The sequence below is a fragment of the Knufia obscura genome (assembly GCF_036327395.1).
Source record: "Knufia obscura strain CCFEE 5817 isolate CBS 148926 chromosome Unknown scaffold_18, whole genome shotgun sequence".
Lineage (NCBI taxonomy): Eukaryota > Fungi > Ascomycota > Eurotiomycetes > Chaetothyriales > Trichomeriaceae > Knufia > Knufia obscura.
Window position 1 is genome coordinate 241,016 of NW_027042704.1, and position 17,894 is coordinate 258,909.

Consider the following 17,894-nt stretch of genomic DNA (forward strand, 5'->3'; position numbering starts at 1 on the left):
GCGCAACCGAGCACTAGGGTCCTAGAAGTTTGAGATTTTTCACTGAAGTATTCGAGGGCGCTGCGGGCTAAGTAGTTGTGAATGATATGGGAAAAGTGACGGAATGCAGTATAGTAGAGAATCAGTGTGAGAAAGGATTCATGGCTGGTTCTGAGCATTCGAGGGAAGTGTAGGTATTCCTTGTCGAAAATGAAGTATGTGATAGATTCAGTCGTAAACACTTGAGCGACTTCGCATTGATAGGACAGAACGCTGATCGTTCTCTGACCGATGATGTCGAGGATATTTCTTTCAAGATCCTAAGCCTTTCACTCTGATCATGGTTGTTCTTGTCACTTTCACTGAGCGACCACCACACAACCTTGATAACTGTCACCAAGCAAATTTCTCCCCACAATCGACGCATCCGCTTCACAGCTTCCACGGCTAGCTGGCGCAGCGGTATAGAAAGAAAGACAATAGGTGAGTCTCTCACCAGCAGCTCTTGTTACCCCCTTTGCCGTTCCTTCTGGATGTCCGTTCGATACGCCTTTGAGTGCGATGACATTAGTTTGCTGACAAAGGACTGTTTGGCTTGGGGTAGATCTCAAGTATAGGTTTCGATTAACTGATTCGCGATTTTGAATCGAAGATCTTTCTTTTTGCACACTTCGCTTCAGATTTGTTGTTTTTGCGCTGATTTTCACTGGACGAAAGCGTTCAGGTTCAGTCGCGATTGGTGCTATGTCTGATGTGCTGATTGGCGCAAGGATTGAAGTGAATCGTTCAGTTAAAATATCGATGTTAGATTGGGTGTTGTGGATTTTCAGACCTCAACGCTGCAAATTTGCGCTTGGTGAAGACAACAGAGATCTCTCGTGAAGCGCTATACTGAGTGCTCTGCTGATGTGGACGAGTCGTACCTTTCATGCAACAACTCAGGCCACCAAGCATTGATTGTGTGCCTGGACCGATTTCTTAGTGCTCTTGAGCGGTGTCCTTCCCTTGCGCTTCAGTGAAGCCCTGAATTATGAACATGATTGTGCACTGTAGGCTTTTCGGTTGGCATATGCCACGGTCATTGGGTCGATGATTTCCCCTCCCATGCTCGCCACGCAACTTGCTTAAACGTGCTGGTGTCCTGCCGAGATCAACCAAAGTGCTGACGAAGGTGCTAGTGTCCCATGTTTCGTGGACGTGACTCTGTGCAGAGTCCATTACAGGACTTTGCATCTGGAGGGCGACCACGGTGACGTCGTCTGAGCTCTTCTTGCCATGCAGACAAGAAGCCGTGGAGACATTTAGGATTTCGGCCCATCTCACATATGCTAGTATCCGCAGCTGGTACTCAAGCTTCGAGTCCGTGAACCAGGAAGACCAGTGGCGTTCTGTATCAACCAAGCGAGCCCAAGCCTGGAAACCACTGACTCGACTCGCATGCGCTTGTTCATCCGTACTGCAGCTGGAGATCCAGTTCGTGGCGCACTGTCCCATAGATACCATTTATCTGATGCCAGTGCCTTCTCACGTCGCCGAACCCCCACTGACTGTAGCAGTCTCTTTCTCATGTTCCTCTCCGTTCTCTTTCTCCCCATCTTTCCCCTCCTCCGCCATATCCTCAACTTCCGCACTACCCTCACCCTCTCCACCCCCAGCCCCCCTTTCCAAAACCTCACACTCCCTCAACAACCAAACCGCACACTCCCCCGCCCCCTCCTGCGAGCTATACTCCGCCTCCACAACCGCATCCCTCCCCGCCCCATTAACAACCGTCGGATCAGCACCAGCCTTAACCAACGCCCTCACAATCTCAATATGTCCGTTCAGCGCAGCCCAGTGCAGCGGTGTATTCCCGCTGACGTTCTGGTGGTTCACAAAGATTTTACCCTCTGTGCTCGTGCCGTTGATCTGTGTTTGTGTTTGTGTCTGTGTCTGTGGTTCACCCAGTCTATCGAGGAGGTACTGTATCATTTGTAACTTGCCATTCCCAGCGGGATAATGCAGGAGACATGCGCGCGAGCCGAGACCGTCTTCGTCGATGTCGATGGCGGATTTTATTATGGCTGCTTCTGTGGTGTTGAGTTGGGTTGACCAGTGGGAGATCTGTTCTTTTAGGCTGTCGAGGTCGTCGGTGCGGCAGGCGTAGATTAGGTCGTCGATTGCGTCGGGTGTGAGACTGGGCGGGGCTGTGGTTAGGGAGGACATCGTGGGCTGGATTCTGTGGTATTGTAGGAGGGTTCAAGAGGCTGATGTGAGTAATACTGTTGTTTACGATAGTTTGTTAGTCCTCACGAATCATTGGTGAGCATCAGCGAGGGCACTATTACTGGTACATTATGTGGGAGAGCGCAGGCATGTGGATGTGACGGCCATTGAGAAAAAAGTTGTGGATTGAGGTTCAAGTTGCGAAAAATGTAGGTGCCTCAGGCAGTAAGCTGAGATCAGGCCCAGTAGGTGTCTAAGACCGACGAAAGTCCTTCACCATTGCTGCAGCGTCTCTCGGACCGTGCCAGTTCTCTCTTTGACCTTCAACGCAGCATTTAGGTATGCGCTCGCTCAATCCTGCCTTGCTTTGCCACCGTTCGTCCTAGCACTGATTGGGGTTGCAGCTCGAGCGGCACCGCCATCGATGCTTGACAACAGAGGCTCGCGTTGCTCATTCGTCGTCTCGTCGTAGTCATGTACCTTCATATCCAGTCCTACCCACAGCTTCTTGTCCCTCCAGACTACTGATACACCGCCCCATATTGCCCATGTCCAAATCGGAAGTGTGAGGGTTTCTCGACCTAGCCAGGATACTAGCCATACGAAAAATGGCCGTCTCCGTCTTGTTGGCTGAGTAAAGGGCGGTAATCTGCCGGAGGTAGCTTCGACGGTCTTTCCGGACTGTAGTAGGAGGTACACCATCCAGTCTGCGGCGATCCACCCAGCGATGCTGAGAACCCAAAGTCCTAGCAGGACTTGCCATGAATCCCCAAGATAGTCTTTGGTAGCGGGCAGAGTTGTGAGGCCATACGCTCCTACGAGAGAGCACAGGAATGATTCTGTGCCAGGTTCCACGAGCGTGGCCATCGGCACGGTGAACTTCCTGACGCGTAGCCATCTGACTCTTCTGGCAACGTAGCTTGATATCGGCATACCTGATACTGGCTGGAGAGCCACATCACCGTAGACCAGTCCGTGATTGCTCCATGTCTTTGCGTCAGCTACCATGGTCGAGGGTATTTTGCCTTTCCATAGTAGATCACCTATCAGATGGTCTTCGCAGATATTCTCTGAGAAGTAATCTATGCCACTGCCGAGCCTAGTCTCCGTCGAGTAGTCTTCGTTCGTGAGAGCATTTAAGTGTGATCGGCGAAACATGCTAGACTTGCCACAGATGCACGGTGCAACAGCCACGGTGTTGATGGCCACGTACATCTTTGCATGAGCTGAAGACAAGAATGCTTCGTCCAGTCGGCCTCCGTAGTGCTGTATCGCCGATTGTGAAGATGTACCGGGAGCGATACCTCTAGTGTCATGAGCAGGGTCAGCCGGCTGGTCATAGAATGCTTCCTTGACTGGCACGTCGACAGCAACTGGTAGATGATGCACGAATTTGAATGGACGCTGCTGTCCTTGCTGCGAGAAACCACATATTTTATCCACCATCCGGCCACACGCGCCTCGTCCAACCCATATGTTGCAGTCCAGGATCCAGACAAGATCTCCCTTCGCTTCGCGATATGCTCTGCTCATGTTTCTGATCTTTGGATTCGGCCCCAAGCGGGTCTCTTGCGTCCCTGCTTCGAGAGCAGGATCCTCTTCCTCAACCAGGATCTGGCAGTCATGTTGACTATGTCGCGCAATGACGCGCTCTATGGTATTGCAGGCTGGATCATCTCGTGAGGCAACGCAGAAGTAGACTGTCAATTTGTCTTTGGGGTAGTCTTGCTCCAGCGCAGATTCGAGACATTCGTAGAGATACGGTTCTCTGCCTTTACATGGTCTAATTACCGTGACATGCGGTACTGCATCGTGAGGAAGTTGATCCGAGACAGATTTGCCCGGAGGACGAGAGTAGTGTCTGAATCTGCATGGAGATGTGAGCAAGCAATTCTGTACAAGGCGTAGGCGATGCTTACAGTTGAACACATCCGATCGTGCATACCAATACTATGAAGATGTACCAAACGATACAGATGATTGCTATAATTTCGGAAGCAGGAGGCATTTGTAGGTCTTCATGATGCCACAGACAAGGACAAGAGGGTTGGAGAAATATGGAAAGATCGTTATGTGCTTCTTACAAAGAATTCTCTGTCATACGGAAGTTACGGCCCACATTCGAGGCAGGAAATATATTCTCTGCGATATAAAGGCGACGTGCTATTTCCAGAACCACAAGAATGCTATGTACCTATCAGTCCCTCAGCCACGCTCGTTTCTTTTCCTCTTTCTTCTCACGGCGCTTCTCTCGATAAGCTTTCAATTCTGACTTGCTAATCTTCTTGCCAGACCTTTCAGCCTTCAAGCTCTTTCCATCATGACTGTTCGCGGCCGCATCCACATTGAAGAAGGCCTCCATTTGTCTCTTGCTCTTGTTCTCGTCGTTGAATCTCTCTGGGCCAATGTCCGCTCTCTGCCATTTGCCTGTGAACCTGTTGAAAGCTCCTGTTGCGGCATAGGCAGCTGCTGGGTCGACAGTCTGGGTCTGCTCGCCATATACGTCTTCCGCCTGTGGTTCGTGCACCTTCGCGTAGTCCGCATTGGGGTCATAGTCGCCGTGTATTGCTGGGTCGTAGCCTCCTGCTACCAGTTTGCGCATAGGCGCCTGAGCTGCGGCGCCTGGTGGTCCTGTGTCCGCCGGACCAGATGAAGGCGCTACTGCGGCTTGTGGCACGCGAGGATTCTCCCATTGTGTTGCTTGCGTGTATTTATTGTAGAAATAGAATGCCTGTGCGTTCTCATCCCAAACCGGTTCCCACCCGTCATCCTCTACGTCAGCTGGAGACTCCTCATTGGGTAGAGGCGGAGGAGCTTCGGCTGGTAAAGGTGGCTGTTCTGCATCTTCTTCAGCTGCATCGGCTTGGCTGGTAGCTGTTGCTTTCGCTGTGGCAGGAGGGGTTGTTGTTGACTCGCTGTTGTTGCTGCCATCAGCTACGTGCTCTGTAACCTCAACAGGTTCAGGTGTAACGGCTGGCGGCTTTGCAGGACTGAAGCATGGCACTCATTAGCATGAAAGTAAGATGACCAAAAGACCTGGTGGTTAGCTACAGGCTAGGAGACGATTGCGATGCACTCATTTTATGGACTTAGACCTCGTTACGAGCTCATTAGCTTCTGTGGTTTGTCCTTTAGAAATGCTGTCGGTTGTCAATAGAGGATGCGATCGACCTTTGTGGCGTTATCGTCGATGTAGGCAATGAAACATTGGATATTTTGCTGTGTTGGTGGTTTATGGTACTTCAAGTTGCGAAGGAAGAAACTCGAAGCACGTTCGGCTCAACATAGCGCCGAAGCCGGATTCTTGATCCCGTCTACGTCCGCGTCTCAAACACGTGCCAAAACCGCGAGCGCGAACTGATCTCCAGCACAAGTTCGTGGTGGCACTGCTTTGACCTTGAAAGCTGGGCTGACTGTTCACCAGGCGAGTCGGCTCATGAGGCTGCGTTTGGATACGTCGAAAAATCCCAATAATGCATTCGTAGGACGAATTACTGCCATTGGTGGCAGTTCTGACAGTTAATCTTGTGTGGAGGGCTGAAGCTAGCAAGAATGCAAGCTTTCCAAGCTTTCGGCTTGTAAACTTGGCAGTGCTTGTGTGGCACTGAACCTGCAGATCTCCTACGCGAAGTTATTCCGTCAGAAGCATTCCAGGTCTACACGCCAACAACATGGATTCTTCCAAGAAAACGACAGCTTGTGCTCCTCCAATCTATGCTGTTCGTCGTCGATGATACAAGGTGGTTTGCAGATCGATCAAGGTTCACTTGCTTATGACAGCTTCAGATATTTTGTCAGATCATGCCGAAGGTTTACGGGAAGAGGAGTGGTGGAAAGTCTCTCGGCCCTGCAGTTCATGATCAAACCACAAAGATCTAGGTCGTTCCAGCCCATGAAAGCTGGTAAACTACCATCACTAGTAGCTCACAGCCACAATCTTTTGGGTGAGCTGTACTGTAACGAAGCTGCAGGACTCGCAACCAGTGCCTGTTTGAATTTGAGCTCGCGCACTGCGGGTAGCGAGCCGTACTAGCGCAGCAAGCTCATTCAGGAACGAGGACCATGTGAGCTGAACAGAACGAGTCAGTGCGAACGTAGTGGGGCTGTTGTTCGAGCGTCATACTCGTCCTCGGATGAACGAGGAGGGGCTCTGAGCATATAGGAAGTTGCATATAATCCTGAAACGGTCCTTCCTTCTCTGTCAGGCCTTTCCATCCAAATTCAGATATCCAAAGACCACAGAGAACATTATCAGTTCGAATTAGTACCTGCACACACCTCAAACACAATTTCCAATCACCATGTTCGGCTTCGGTAAGCAATAACCCACCGTCTGAGGAGACTAATGCTAATGTGCCGAAGACGAGTCCCGAGATGCCCACCAGCAGGTTTACAACGACGATGACAACCAAGCCAAGTTCTCCCACGAGTTGATAGGAGGTGCTGCTGCTTTCGAGGGCATGAAGTTGTTTGAAGACAACCAGCGGAAAGAAGGTGAAAGATCCAAAACAGCAAACTTGGCAGTGGTCTAACATACCACAGGCAAGACCGTCAACCATGGATTCGCCAAAGAACTTCTCGCTGGCTTCGTTGGCGCTGAAGTCGATCGACTCGCTGAGACCAAAGGCATGGACGAGTATGATAAGGTTCAGGCAAAGAGACATGCAGAGCGGTCTGCTGAGAATATGTATGATCAGCATTACCGTGATGCCGATCAATACGATCCCAACCAGTACGATCAGCCAAACTTTCGATACTAGTGGGCTGTTCGGTCATGCCAGCTGAGAATGTATATATGGAAACATTAAAGATATGGATTGAATCAATGGGAACTAAACATTTGTAACGTATTCCGAAAACCCTGAGCGATGGCTCGCGTGAGGATGTGTTTTGTAAGAAGGGCGCAGGCTATGCTCCAAGCTTGATATCTGGTTCTTCGGACTCGCACGTTCTTCTGTCATTCGAACGGGATCTGACACGCGATTCTTCACACGATGTCGCGTACGTGGTCGATAGATGCGGTCGATGGGTAGCGCTGGCGGCAAGAGATCTAGTCTGATCATGTAAGGGCAGATGTCCAGAAGGAAGATGTTTTGTTTTTGTTCAAGAATTCTGCAAGCTTCATCGGCCTTGGCAGGATTTACGGTGCTAGGTCCAAGAATAAATTTGACTGCCGTCATCAACATCATATCCAACGAGTGTTCCAAGTACGCGTTTGGCCAACAATATCAGTGTCGAGCGTGGGACTGCTGCTCTATAGGACGACCAAATATGAGGAGTCCAGAGTAAACAGGTAGATGCGATACATCCTTCTATTCTGAACATGCCACCCCTTCCTTCAACGCCCTTACCAGGGTTCAATCCCAGAGTGGTTTGCTACTTCCAGACGTACCATGACAACGGCGAATATGTATCGCTCCTGCCCCTCATTACGAACACCTCTGGTGCTACACATGTCATTCTCTCGGCGATACACATAAACTGGGATCCAGACAACATGACGCTCAACGACGATCCTCCAGACCATTCCAAGTATACGCAACTATGGGACGAAGCTATGGTCCTACAAGACAGCGGCATCAAAGTCATGTGTATGCTCGGCGGCGCTGCAAAGGGCTCATTCGCCAGACTGGATTACAGCGAGTCACGAACAGATGTGCCGTTAGCCCGGTTCGAGACTTATTATGCCCCTTTCAGAGACTTCATTCGAGCTCACAACCTTGATGGAGTCGATCTTGATATCGAAGAGGAGATGTCACTCCCTGGAGTGGTACATTTAATTGACCGTCTCAAAGCTGACTTTGGTCGCAATTTCATTATCACATTGGCACCGGTCGCAACTGCTCTGATGCCAGGTCGTCCACACCTGTCGGGCTTTGACTACAGGCTCTTGGAAGCAGCTCGAGGGAACTCCATCTCCTGGTACAACGCACAGTTCTACAACGGCTGGGGAGGACTTCACAACACAGCTGCTTATGACGAAATCATGAGGAACGGATGGCGGCCTGAGAAAGTTGTCGCTGGCATGCTTACCAATCCACGTCATGGTGGAAGTGGTTATGTTCCTCTCGAGGTGACTGCTGCCGTGATTAGCGTACTAATGGAGAGGTATCCCAACTTCGGGGGGGTCATGGGTTGGGAATACTGGAGCTCCTATCCACAGGTGGAAAACTCCTGGGTTTGGCCGTTCTGCATGACGCTTTGCATGGGAATGCGCAGACTCAGAGATGCAGCAATCGTGGTGAACATGGGTAGAAGTCTGTCTTCGATCAACATGAACCCGCGATGAAAGGATCGTATTTCTGGACGGATAACGCTGGAAAAAGGTCCTGGGTCCTTCCCAGATTTTGTGGGGGCGGCAGCTGTGCCTAAGCTTGAACCCAAGCGACGTCATTTTCTGGGCTGCGACTTCCGAAACATGGCACCTCTCTGCGAAATCACTGGCCGACGAACGCGAGCAACTTAAAATGTGCAATATGCGAGCAGCTCTCGAAGGAAGACTGCAACCTCAGAAGTGAAGTCATGGCGCCAGCGCTGGACCTCATTGTCGGTGTTGCATCGACCGTTACGCGACTCGGCGCATTTGCTTTCTTGAGATGGGTACGTTCCACGGCCATGATAAATACAATCAGGACTAACGAGCTTAGATACCAGGCCACCACTTTCCTTCTATCATTGTCTCGGCTGCCGCTATTTATTTGACATTAGTCACTGCCTACTCGAGCTCATTCGGAACCAGACCATCGCTTAGAGAAGCATTTCCGAAGCTTTTCAGACACGAACATGCGTCGAAAGAGCATAGCACCGACAGCGGATTGGACACTGAACATGACGAGCCTGCGCTATATAAGGAAGAAGTGAACATTCTCAAAACTCTAGTATTTGGCATACCAAACTGGCACGAGTGGGAATTCACCTACATAACAATTGGTCTCAATGTTCTGGTCACACTTCTGTCGCTCGACCTGGTCTTCCGAGGGCCAGCTCTGTACGATGGTGAGAAGCTCAAATTCTCAAGGCTTGGATATGTCGATCACACGAGTGCAAGGGTGCTCATGCGAGAGCCTGATCCTCACAACCTACCAGTCTATGTCTACTTGAAGCCTTCCGCAAAAACAAACTGGTCTGCCGTCGACAAGGTATACTATACCCAAGAAGAGACAGACTACACATACCCGATCGTGTTCGAGGGTCTGCAGCCTGACACTGCTTATGCCTACTCGCTATCGAACGATCTTGGAGGTACTTTCAGAACAGCGCCTGCACCAAGCAGTGCTGCGGCAAAATCTCTCACGTTCTTGACCTCGTCCTGCATCAAAGCAAACTTCCCGTACAATCCTTTTGCACATTCTTTGTCCATACATGGCTTCAAGTACATGTCGAAAGTGCTGAAGTCTCTGCCTTCTCCAGCATCGTTCATGCTGTTTCTGGGCGACTTCATCTACGTTGATGTACCGTTCCGGCTTTCATCAACTCAAGAGCATTACCGTTCAGAGTACCGTCGCGTTTACGCATCACCCTCGTGGAAACTACCAGGTTTTCACATACCATGGATTCATACCTTGGATGACCATGAAATAGCGAATGACTGGGCTGGCGGGAACGAAACTGAGCCCTTTCCAGCGGCCTCCGACCCGTTCATCCATTACCACGCCTCAGTCAACCCGCCACTACCACCCTCCGCCCCTGATGGACCAGAAACGAATACAACATATTTCCAGTTCACCCAGGGGCCGGCATCATTCTTCATGATGGATACCAGAAGATATCGCACAGAGCCAGAGACGGAAAAGTCTGCGATCTCCGACACGACGAAGCCGTTATATGGTAGCTCCTCAGCCTCGAGTCAAGCTACTGAGTACGGTCCCAGCATGCTCGGGCCTGAGCAGCTACAGGCTTTATTGGCGTTCCTTCAGACGCCAGAAGGTCCTAATGTTCACTGGAAATTTGTGGCCTCGTCTGTGCCCTTCACCAAGAACTGGCGCTTTGGGACGTCCGACACGTGGGGTGGCTTTCTGTCTGAGCGAAAAAGGATCTTAGATGCCATGCACTTTGCTGAAGCAAGCCTGGGCGTTCGCGTCATCATCCTGTCTGGGGATCGCCACGAGTTTGCGGCAGTGCGGTTTCCGCCGAGGCTAGCATCCGAAGTAAGCGATCCTACTTCGAGCCTTGGCCCACATGAGTTCAGTGTTGGGCCATTGAGCATGTTTTATTTGCCTTTCCGGACTTTCAAGCAGGTCGATGACGAGGACGTGGCACTTGCGTATTTTCCCGACGGGAACAGCAAGCTAGGTTCTATACACATAGAGCCAGCTACTGGCGCAAGTCGCGCTTACGCTCGAAGCACATTGACATACAAACTCTGGGTCGATGGTACAGTCGCGTGGGAATATTACTTGGATAGCCCAGTTGCCGATGGTGGAAAGAGAACGAACCTGGACACATGGAAGATCTGGCATTGAGCTTGCAAGTCCTCAAGAGACGAGTGTTGCTAGAAGCTTTAGGCAAGTCTCTGCTTTAGCATGGAGCTCTTGAGCGGCAAAGCATCGATCAGACTACAAGCTGCGAACCTTCTGTGAAGGAAGCACGTGCCGGCTTTCCTCTTACTGTATACAGCAGTTTCAAAAGCATGCTGATCAGCGCCCTGCCCGTGATTGTCAGTAGCAGGCCTTCATCTGATTTTCCCGCTTGGTGGTCAATAAAGTGGTAGCGGGTGAAGCGTTGAAAGAGACGCGTCCTGGTGTGTCATCACGCGTTCCTAGAAGCAGGTATATTTGTCAGCGGTCGGAGGAATATTGCACACTTGCCTCGAACAGTTGTAGTTTAGCGGACCGGCAGCTGTAGCGAGTACAAGACTCGGTCTCCTACCACAACTGAGGGTTGAGAACTACTACCACAGATTGCGATAGGTATAAGACTTCCAGCAAATGAGAACAAACCGACCCCCGACAACAACCCCGCCTTGGAGTTGCCGATTCGTCCGCTCGGACCGGTCAAGACGGGCTTCGAAAGCCGCCAAGATCATCTTCGTTCCATCCAGATGACACTCGTCTATAAGAGTCGCTTGATGAGCCACAGGTTGTTCAGTCTATCTTCGCATCTCCAAAGCAGCCATCTTCTTCGCAACAGTACGATGGGCGACGCTACTGACGACACCCAGGGAAAGCTAACCCTTTTCACAAATCATGGTTGCCCATGGGCACACCGTGCTCACATCACATTAAGAGAGCTTGGTCTTCGATACGATGAAACAATAATTGATCTCGAGAAACCTCGGGAGGAATGGTACCTCAAGATCAATGATGTGTGTAGCCGGGGCTACAAGCTCGCCAAGGCCCCACCCTGTTGACAATGTACTGATATTTGCAATCTTAGCGCGGCCTAGTACCTACAGTCCAGCATTCGCACCCATCGCTTCACTCCTCGGACCCCGTCACCGTTATCGAATCAGCCATGGTCGTGCAGTACCTTGTTGACGCCTTCCCCAATCTTTCGGGCCATGTCTTGCCTGCAGCCAAAGACCCCAAGTCGGCCTACGACAGGTACATGATCAACCTGCTAACCGATGTATGGTTCAACAAGGTCAACTCGTTCTGGTTCAAGGCTTTGCTCGTGGCTGGGACAGACGAGGCAACCGGTAAAGCAGATGAGCTCTTTGATGCAATCAAGACACAATTCGAGCCGAAATTAGTAGATGCGCTGGGCAAGACTGGCTCTGGTCCCTTCATTGGTGGCGCTGAGAGAATGACTTTGTTCGAGGTCGGTTACTTCAGAGCATGCTTGCAGCAGCGATCCTGTCAGGCGTGGGCCGAAGCTGACAGTGACAGATCCTCGTTGCACCATTCATCCTCAGGATCCACGACTTCTCGGATTCGAACGACCAAGTGCATCCTAGCTCCTTGGCCACTAAGCTGGACTCGCTGCCGGCGTATGGGCAATGGTCCAAGGCCGTTGTGGCACAAGAAAGTGTTACATACATTTGGAACAAGGAGAAGATGATCGAGACTATGGTCAGGCGACTGCCCGAGATGAGAAAGAAATACAGTGGAGCTAGGTAGCCAGGCGTTGAGTACGACGGTGTCCTGCATGATTGCATCGAATAATTCTCCCACAGAGATCCCATCGGTGAGTTCGGACAGCGAAGCTTCGTCATGAATTCCTTACCACAGGTTCTTCCGAAACTAATGATGAGATGAATTTTGTGGAGATGCGGCTGACCGTGAACACGATCTCTGACGCTGCGCCCCGTACCACCCTGCTATCTACATTGATGTGACACAGCTTAGCATGCATTGCTTGACACGCAGCATAAGTTTCTGCTCACGTGCATACACATCCTCATCTAGGCTTCGCTACGCCGGCAAGATGTTTCGGCAGCACGTCCGCCGTCTTGGTATGCAGCCCTCCGGAGAATATCTCCTTGATATGCAGACAAGCAGTCGAATTTTAGGTGTTCAGATGCGTCGCCTCGAGCTCATGACTGAAATGCTTGGTGCTCAAACACAAATAGAAAGCCTCCTATGGTACCTGCATATACGTGTCGGACTTTATATAAGAAGAGGTACATACTGGGTTGCTCGTGTTGATCTGCTCAAAGCTCATTGCGAACTATCGAGATCATCGGTACATCGACAGCTATGCCTTCCTTCACCCCTATACTCGTCGGACTCGTTGGCTTCTTCAGCCTTGCAGTATCTGCTCCACACAAGCGCAGTGCACTGGCCCGATATGCCGTGTCCGGACAATCAGTTGCGTTGACCCATTACAACAACGGTGTTCGACCCATGGCTCCTTCCAAAGGGACGCTTCGGGCCAGATCAGGGACCTCAGCATCTGCTACGAACGGATCTGTGAGCCTGATCGATCTCGACAACAGCTATGCAGCAAGCGTCACCATCGGCACCCAGTCGTACAATCTGGTGATCGACACTGGCTCCTCAGACACTTGGATAGCCGACTCGTTCTACAACTGCCTCGGGTCCAGCCGCAGTGTCTTCAGCGGCGCCTTGAACCAAGATCACTGTGGTCTGACGCCAACATATGTCCGCAGCAACTGTGATCCATATGTCTCGTTCTTGGACGATCAGCACTTCCACGTCACCTACGGTGATGGCTCATCTGCAAGCGGACCACTCGCCGACGCGACGATCACGATAGCTGACGGGATGTCTTTCATCTCTACCCTTGGGATTGCATCGAATGTCGCATGGTATGGACTCAATGACAACACCTCTGGTCTTCTTGGCCTTGGCTACTCAGCCTTGACCTCCTCATTCTCGGGCACCGATGCCCGGCAGGACGTCTTCTGCCCACACAATAGCTCGACCCTCGGCTACGACTTCTATGGTGACGAAGCCGAATGCAACGAATACCACTACACTAGTCTGATTGAAAGCCTGAATTCAGCACAGACCTACGAAAATGGGACTTACAGACCTCTCCTTACAAAGGACGAGCAATTCTTCTCCCTCGCCCTCTCTCGCGACACCACTAACACCTCCGCTGGCGGCGTGCTAACCTTCGGTGGTCTTGGAAACATGTTATCTCCAGGTGTCAACATCACTGCGGATCCCGCAATCGCAGTCGTACCAATCGAGTCCTTGACCAACGATGACACAGGCACCCTCCGCTTCTACACTATCTCCGTCAAGGGCATCGTGCTCCCAACATTCACCAATACCTCGGTGCCCGCATACACCACTACCACAACCTCATACTCCTCCGTCGACACCGATGCCGCCATGCCAGGTCCAACCCCCACCGCCGCGCCACCGGAACAACTCTAGTTCCCCTAGACTCCACCACCGGCACCTCCCAATTCATCGTCGACAGCGGCACGACCCTATCCTACTTCCCCGCCTCCATCAGCGCCAGTTTCAACTCCCTTTTCGTCCCTCCCGCCTACCAATCTTATGAAGCCCCTTACTACAGCTCCTCCCTCTGGCAACTCAACTGCTCCCTCAGCTACATCCCACCTCTCGGCATCCAGATCGGTGACGAAACCTTCTACCACAACCCTCTCGATCTTGTTCGACGCAGCACGAGACGTATATACGACGATGAGACCGGTACGTATGCGGAGCAAGAGTACTGCTATAGCGCGATCCAGGACGTATATGAGCCCGAGGACGGCGACGGGACCACAGTGGGGGTCTTGGGCCAGACGTTTTTGAAGAATGTCTTGGCAATTTTCGATGTCGCGCAGACGCTGATGGCATTTGTGGAGAGGCCGTATTATGAGTCTTAATAAGGCTGACGAGGGTGCGCAAGACGATGTGGCCTCAGCCTGTCGTTGCATGGAGAGTCGAGCTTCTTGCACTGATGGGTGAGGAACGCAGCTTGTCGATTCGTTCAATTCTTGTTGGCTGGTGGCCTTGGAAATATCCAAGTCATCCGTATTTGTGTTAGTAGTGTTAGTTCTCCTCGCAGACTATTTAGCATGTCAATGAAGCAGTATCGTCATTCATGTCCGTTACGTGTCATACACTGTGGAACCTAGGTATGAGAAGTTCCCAGAAATTTCGATGAGATTAAAGTACAATTCGTTAATGATCCAGCTCACAATTTCCGCTTGAACGCATTGAAAAAGAAAGACTATCGTAGAAGAAGATTCCTAACCGCGAACATCGTTCACGCCGTCATAACGCCACCGCTCCTCATCCAGCCAGGTACACTGGCATGCATCACCGCCTTCTTCTTTTTGTTCTTCGACAGTCGGATGTTCAGTGTCTTCAAAATTGCCGGGTCAAAGTCATCTTGATAGTTCGCCATATGGCAAGGCGGCAGTCCACCGTTGACTTTCGTGTTCAGTGCCTCGAGCTTGTCGCAGATCTCAGGCAGTCGACTGTATCGACCCCAGACCATGATGCTTCTGAGCCTGTCCGCCAGAGCAGCTACATCGTCGTCATCGTCCAGTGAGTACGTCCTGATCGTCTTGAGGATATGTCCACCGTAGACATCCGGCTCGTGAACATTCAGGCTCGCGATCTTACCACACACAGCGAGGGAGAAGCAGTGGCGGGTATTCGAGTCTGTACTGAATGGGTTGCTGGCTAGGCCGTTATCGCTCTTGGCAGCATGTGTAAGTATCCGTACTGCGTTGTTGCAGCTTGAGGCTGATATGGCACAAGCATGCTTCGCAGCCATGATCGAGTTGTCTGCAACCTCAACGACGAGAAAAGGCCAGTAGTGACGTAGCACGGGCTGCGAGATCCGACCAAGATCTACCGGGTAGCCTTGTTCGTTGGCGATGATGCCTCGCTGTAGTTCATCGTCGATGTGGTCGAATGCTTTCTGTCTGTAGCCGATGGATACGCTTGGACTGGGCTTCGGTACTCGGTGGATGCTGTTCTTGAACTCGTCTGCGCAGGGTACCGCATCCATGTAGAATTCTGAAGTTACTTCTTGAGACAGTGCAAGAGGAGAACTGAGTGTGTGCAACAGGCCGGACAAAGCTTCGACCACTTGAACATCTGTGACATTCTTCCGCCTCCGCATACGGTAGGAGAAGCGGGCAACATCGGCGTTCGTCTTGATTTCTTGTTTCATGGGGATCCCCAAGGAGAAAGCTATGCGTGACCAGTCTTCCTCCGGCATGTGATTGTCTGCAATGACGATTCCATTGGGCTCCAGTACGTTATATCGGAAGTCTTTGTTGCCCATCATCTCGGCCTCTTCCTTCTTGTTCGCGAAGTGCATCGTAGATGGCGAGAATATCTGTCCTAGGGGCGACTTGACGGACATGGCTCCGCTCGGGGACTTCAACGAGGCCTTCATCGACTTGATCGACATACCGCTGAGGGGAGTCTTAACCATCTTGGCTGTCGTTCTCGAACGCGGTCGGAGCTACGTCAGATTGTTGTCGTGGGTTGGCTACGAGTGAAGACCTAGAGGCGACCATTTCTGAAAGTCTTCGCTCAATATCAATGCCATCTGAGCGCGTTGAGCAGTTCTGAAACACTATACTTAGCCAAGCGCGCACGGAGAGGAATCAAGCATCCTGCCGCCGACTGGCAGTCGGAGGCAGAACAGCAAACTCAACCAGAGTATATGTGACCAATCAATTGCATGAATGCGTGCCTCAGGTAAAGAGGCGTCGAGCCAATCTCGATAGTCAATGAGCCGCATCAGCCCACCACTGGAAGGCCAGCGCTTAGTCGGGGAATCCCAAAATAGTTCTTCAAACTCTAAAAAGAGCTTGAATTGTCCGCACGTGATCCATCTACAGACCAATCACCATACGCGTCTGAGCAGCCGGTATTCAAGTACGCTAAACCACCTGCACAAATGAGAATATGTAGATGACACGCTCGTGACCCACGCGTCAAGGACCATCAGCGAATTCGATTCTGATGCGTCGAGAGCGACCTTCGATTGCTTCAGGATGCAAGCCGACTGCGGGCAACGGACTCGGGCAAGTTCCCTGCAAGATCGCTACAAAAATCTTCGTCCACAGCCAAACTTCTTCCCACCGACATCAAAGTCGTTCAGAAACTCCCACTTCAGCCTCTGTTTGTACCTCCTTCGATACCACTGATTGATAGTGTTAGGATAAAAAGGCAATACGTTCATCAAGGTTGAGTCGTGCGAGATACAGACCAGAACTTCCTCGTGAGCATCGAAGGCTTGCAATTTCTGTACGCTGTCATGCGCGTCGACATAATTGTGCACAACAGGCTCTTGAGGTGTTTGATAGAACGGCTCGGTGGGAGATTGTCGCGGGTGCACGCATTGTGCAACAAAATCGCCAGCACATAATACCGGCTTTCGAGTTACGAAAGTGGTGGGTGATCGAGGTGATTGCGGTGTGGATATTATGTTGTCGAAGGAATAATTCGATGATCTGAATGATACCTGTTGCGGTAGAGGTTCGTATGGTGACGGTCGGAACTCGCCGCAGTGATGAGCACAGTCTGCTCCGAGGAAGACGTAGGTACCCTTTGGTGAGGATGTGACGCGGGCTAATGCAGCAAAGTGACCGACTGTGTGACCTGGACATGACAGAAGATAGAATGAACCATCTCCGAACGCATCGTGGGCGGGAAAACCGCCTATCTCGAGCGGGAAATCTTGCTCTGCAAGTTCGAAGACTTCACGGCCTTCCACGTCGGATCTGTTGAGCTCGTGCCCATGTGCTTTCAAGAGTCCTGGTCCCACAATAAGCTTGGTGTGTCCTGGAAACCTCGACATGTCTCCGCGATGGTCGAAGTGGTGATGTGACCATATGACAGCAGCAATAGAATTCGAAGTTATGCCAAATTCTGCCAGGTCTGTGTCAAGGATGTCGGCGACATCCGTCTCAACGCAGACCTGCAACGAAGCTCTTGGATCGTAGTCACTGATGTACTCGGTGAGTCCTGGAGGACATGACTTCCACCAATCTCTTCTCATGCCCAAGTCGAAAAGAATGTTCACTCCCATCTGTGCGTTGCTGATAAGGAAGGAATAGCTCGGGAAACTGAGGTTTTCATGGCCGATCACCGCTTTACCAAACAGATTTTCGGTTTTCGTCCTTTGGTAGGTAGTTGTGTTGATTATTCGCACATCAACTGTTGCGGATGATTCAGGTATGCTGAGCCCAGGTGTGACTTGAGGAAGATCCAAAGGACTGTTTAGAGACTCCCACGCTGTGTACATATCGGTGATGAGGGCTGTAGTGTACAACCACAGTAGACGTGCCTAGCCAGATGTCTAAACTGTTATGATCGGTA

The 17,894-nt window shown here is 51.2% G+C and overlaps 10 protein-coding genes across 10 annotated transcripts; 5 read left to right on the forward strand and 5 right to left on the reverse strand.

Annotated features, from left to right (window-relative positions):
- Positions 1-1,503: 1,503 nt before the first annotated feature.
- YAR1 (ankyrin repeat-containing protein) lies at positions 1,504-2,184 on the reverse strand (the record flags this gene model as incomplete). Its single annotated transcript, XM_064878948.1, has 1 exon — positions 1,504-2,184. The coding sequence occupies one exon, from the start codon at positions 2,182-2,184 to the stop codon at positions 1,504-1,506; it is 681 nt and encodes a 226-aa protein (XP_064725349.1).
- Positions 2,185-2,535: 351 nt separating this feature from the next.
- Positions 2,536-3,995, reverse strand: HSX11 (Ceramide glucosyltransferase; the record flags this gene model as incomplete). The annotated part of the gene is made up of 2 exons (XM_064878949.1): positions 2,536-3,952; positions 3,976-3,995. 2 exons carry the CDS (start codon positions 3,993-3,995, stop codon positions 2,536-2,538), a joined length of 1,437 nt encoding a protein of 478 aa, XP_064725350.1.
- Positions 3,996-4,381: 386 nt separating this feature from the next.
- On the reverse strand, positions 4,382-5,264 carry PMZ80_010561 (uncharacterized protein; the record flags this gene model as incomplete). Its single annotated transcript, XM_064878950.1, has 2 exons — positions 4,382-5,174; positions 5,236-5,264. 2 exons carry the CDS (start codon positions 5,262-5,264, stop codon positions 4,382-4,384), a joined length of 822 nt encoding a protein of 273 aa, XP_064725351.1.
- A 1,221-nt stretch (positions 5,265-6,485) lies between these two features.
- Positions 6,486-6,944, forward strand: PMZ80_010562 (uncharacterized protein; the record flags this gene model as incomplete). The annotated part of the gene is made up of 3 exons (XM_064878951.1): positions 6,486-6,498; positions 6,547-6,678; positions 6,727-6,944. The coding sequence occupies 3 exons, from the start codon at positions 6,486-6,488 to the stop codon at positions 6,942-6,944; spliced, it is 363 nt and encodes a 120-aa protein (XP_064725352.1).
- Positions 6,945-7,507: 563 nt separating this feature from the next.
- On the forward strand, positions 7,508-8,473 carry PMZ80_010563 (uncharacterized protein; the record flags this gene model as incomplete). The annotated part of the gene is made up of 1 exon (XM_064878952.1): positions 7,508-8,473. One exon carries the CDS (start codon positions 7,508-7,510, stop codon positions 8,471-8,473), a length of 966 nt encoding a protein of 321 aa, XP_064725353.1.
- Positions 8,474-8,706: 233 nt separating this feature from the next.
- PMZ80_010564 (uncharacterized protein) lies at positions 8,707-10,646 on the forward strand (the record flags this gene model as incomplete). The annotated part of the gene is made up of 2 exons (XM_064878953.1): positions 8,707-8,784; positions 8,832-10,646. The coding sequence occupies 2 exons, from the start codon at positions 8,707-8,709 to the stop codon at positions 10,644-10,646; spliced, it is 1,893 nt and encodes a 630-aa protein (XP_064725354.1).
- Positions 10,647-11,637: 991 nt separating this feature from the next.
- PMZ80_010565 (uncharacterized protein) lies at positions 11,638-12,242 on the forward strand (the record flags this gene model as incomplete). Its single annotated transcript, XM_064878954.1, has 2 exons — positions 11,638-11,943; positions 12,012-12,242. The coding sequence occupies 2 exons, from the start codon at positions 11,638-11,640 to the stop codon at positions 12,240-12,242; spliced, it is 537 nt and encodes a 178-aa protein (XP_064725355.1).
- A 579-nt stretch (positions 12,243-12,821) lies between these two features.
- Positions 12,822-14,431, forward strand: PMZ80_010566 (uncharacterized protein; the record flags this gene model as incomplete). The annotated part of the gene is made up of 2 exons (XM_064878955.1): positions 12,822-13,932; positions 13,980-14,431. 2 exons carry the CDS (start codon positions 12,822-12,824, stop codon positions 14,429-14,431), a joined length of 1,563 nt encoding a protein of 520 aa, XP_064725356.1.
- Positions 14,432-14,814: 383 nt separating this feature from the next.
- PMZ80_010567 (uncharacterized protein) lies at positions 14,815-15,999 on the reverse strand (the record flags this gene model as incomplete). Its single annotated transcript, XM_064878956.1, has 1 exon — positions 14,815-15,999. The coding sequence occupies one exon, from the start codon at positions 15,997-15,999 to the stop codon at positions 14,815-14,817; it is 1,185 nt and encodes a 394-aa protein (XP_064725357.1).
- A 618-nt stretch (positions 16,000-16,617) lies between these two features.
- Positions 16,618-17,820, reverse strand: PMZ80_010568 (uncharacterized protein; the record flags this gene model as incomplete). Its single annotated transcript, XM_064878957.1, has 1 exon — positions 16,618-17,820. The coding sequence occupies one exon, from the start codon at positions 17,818-17,820 to the stop codon at positions 16,618-16,620; it is 1,203 nt and encodes a 400-aa protein (XP_064725358.1).
- Between the last annotated feature and the right edge of the window lie 74 nt (positions 17,821-17,894).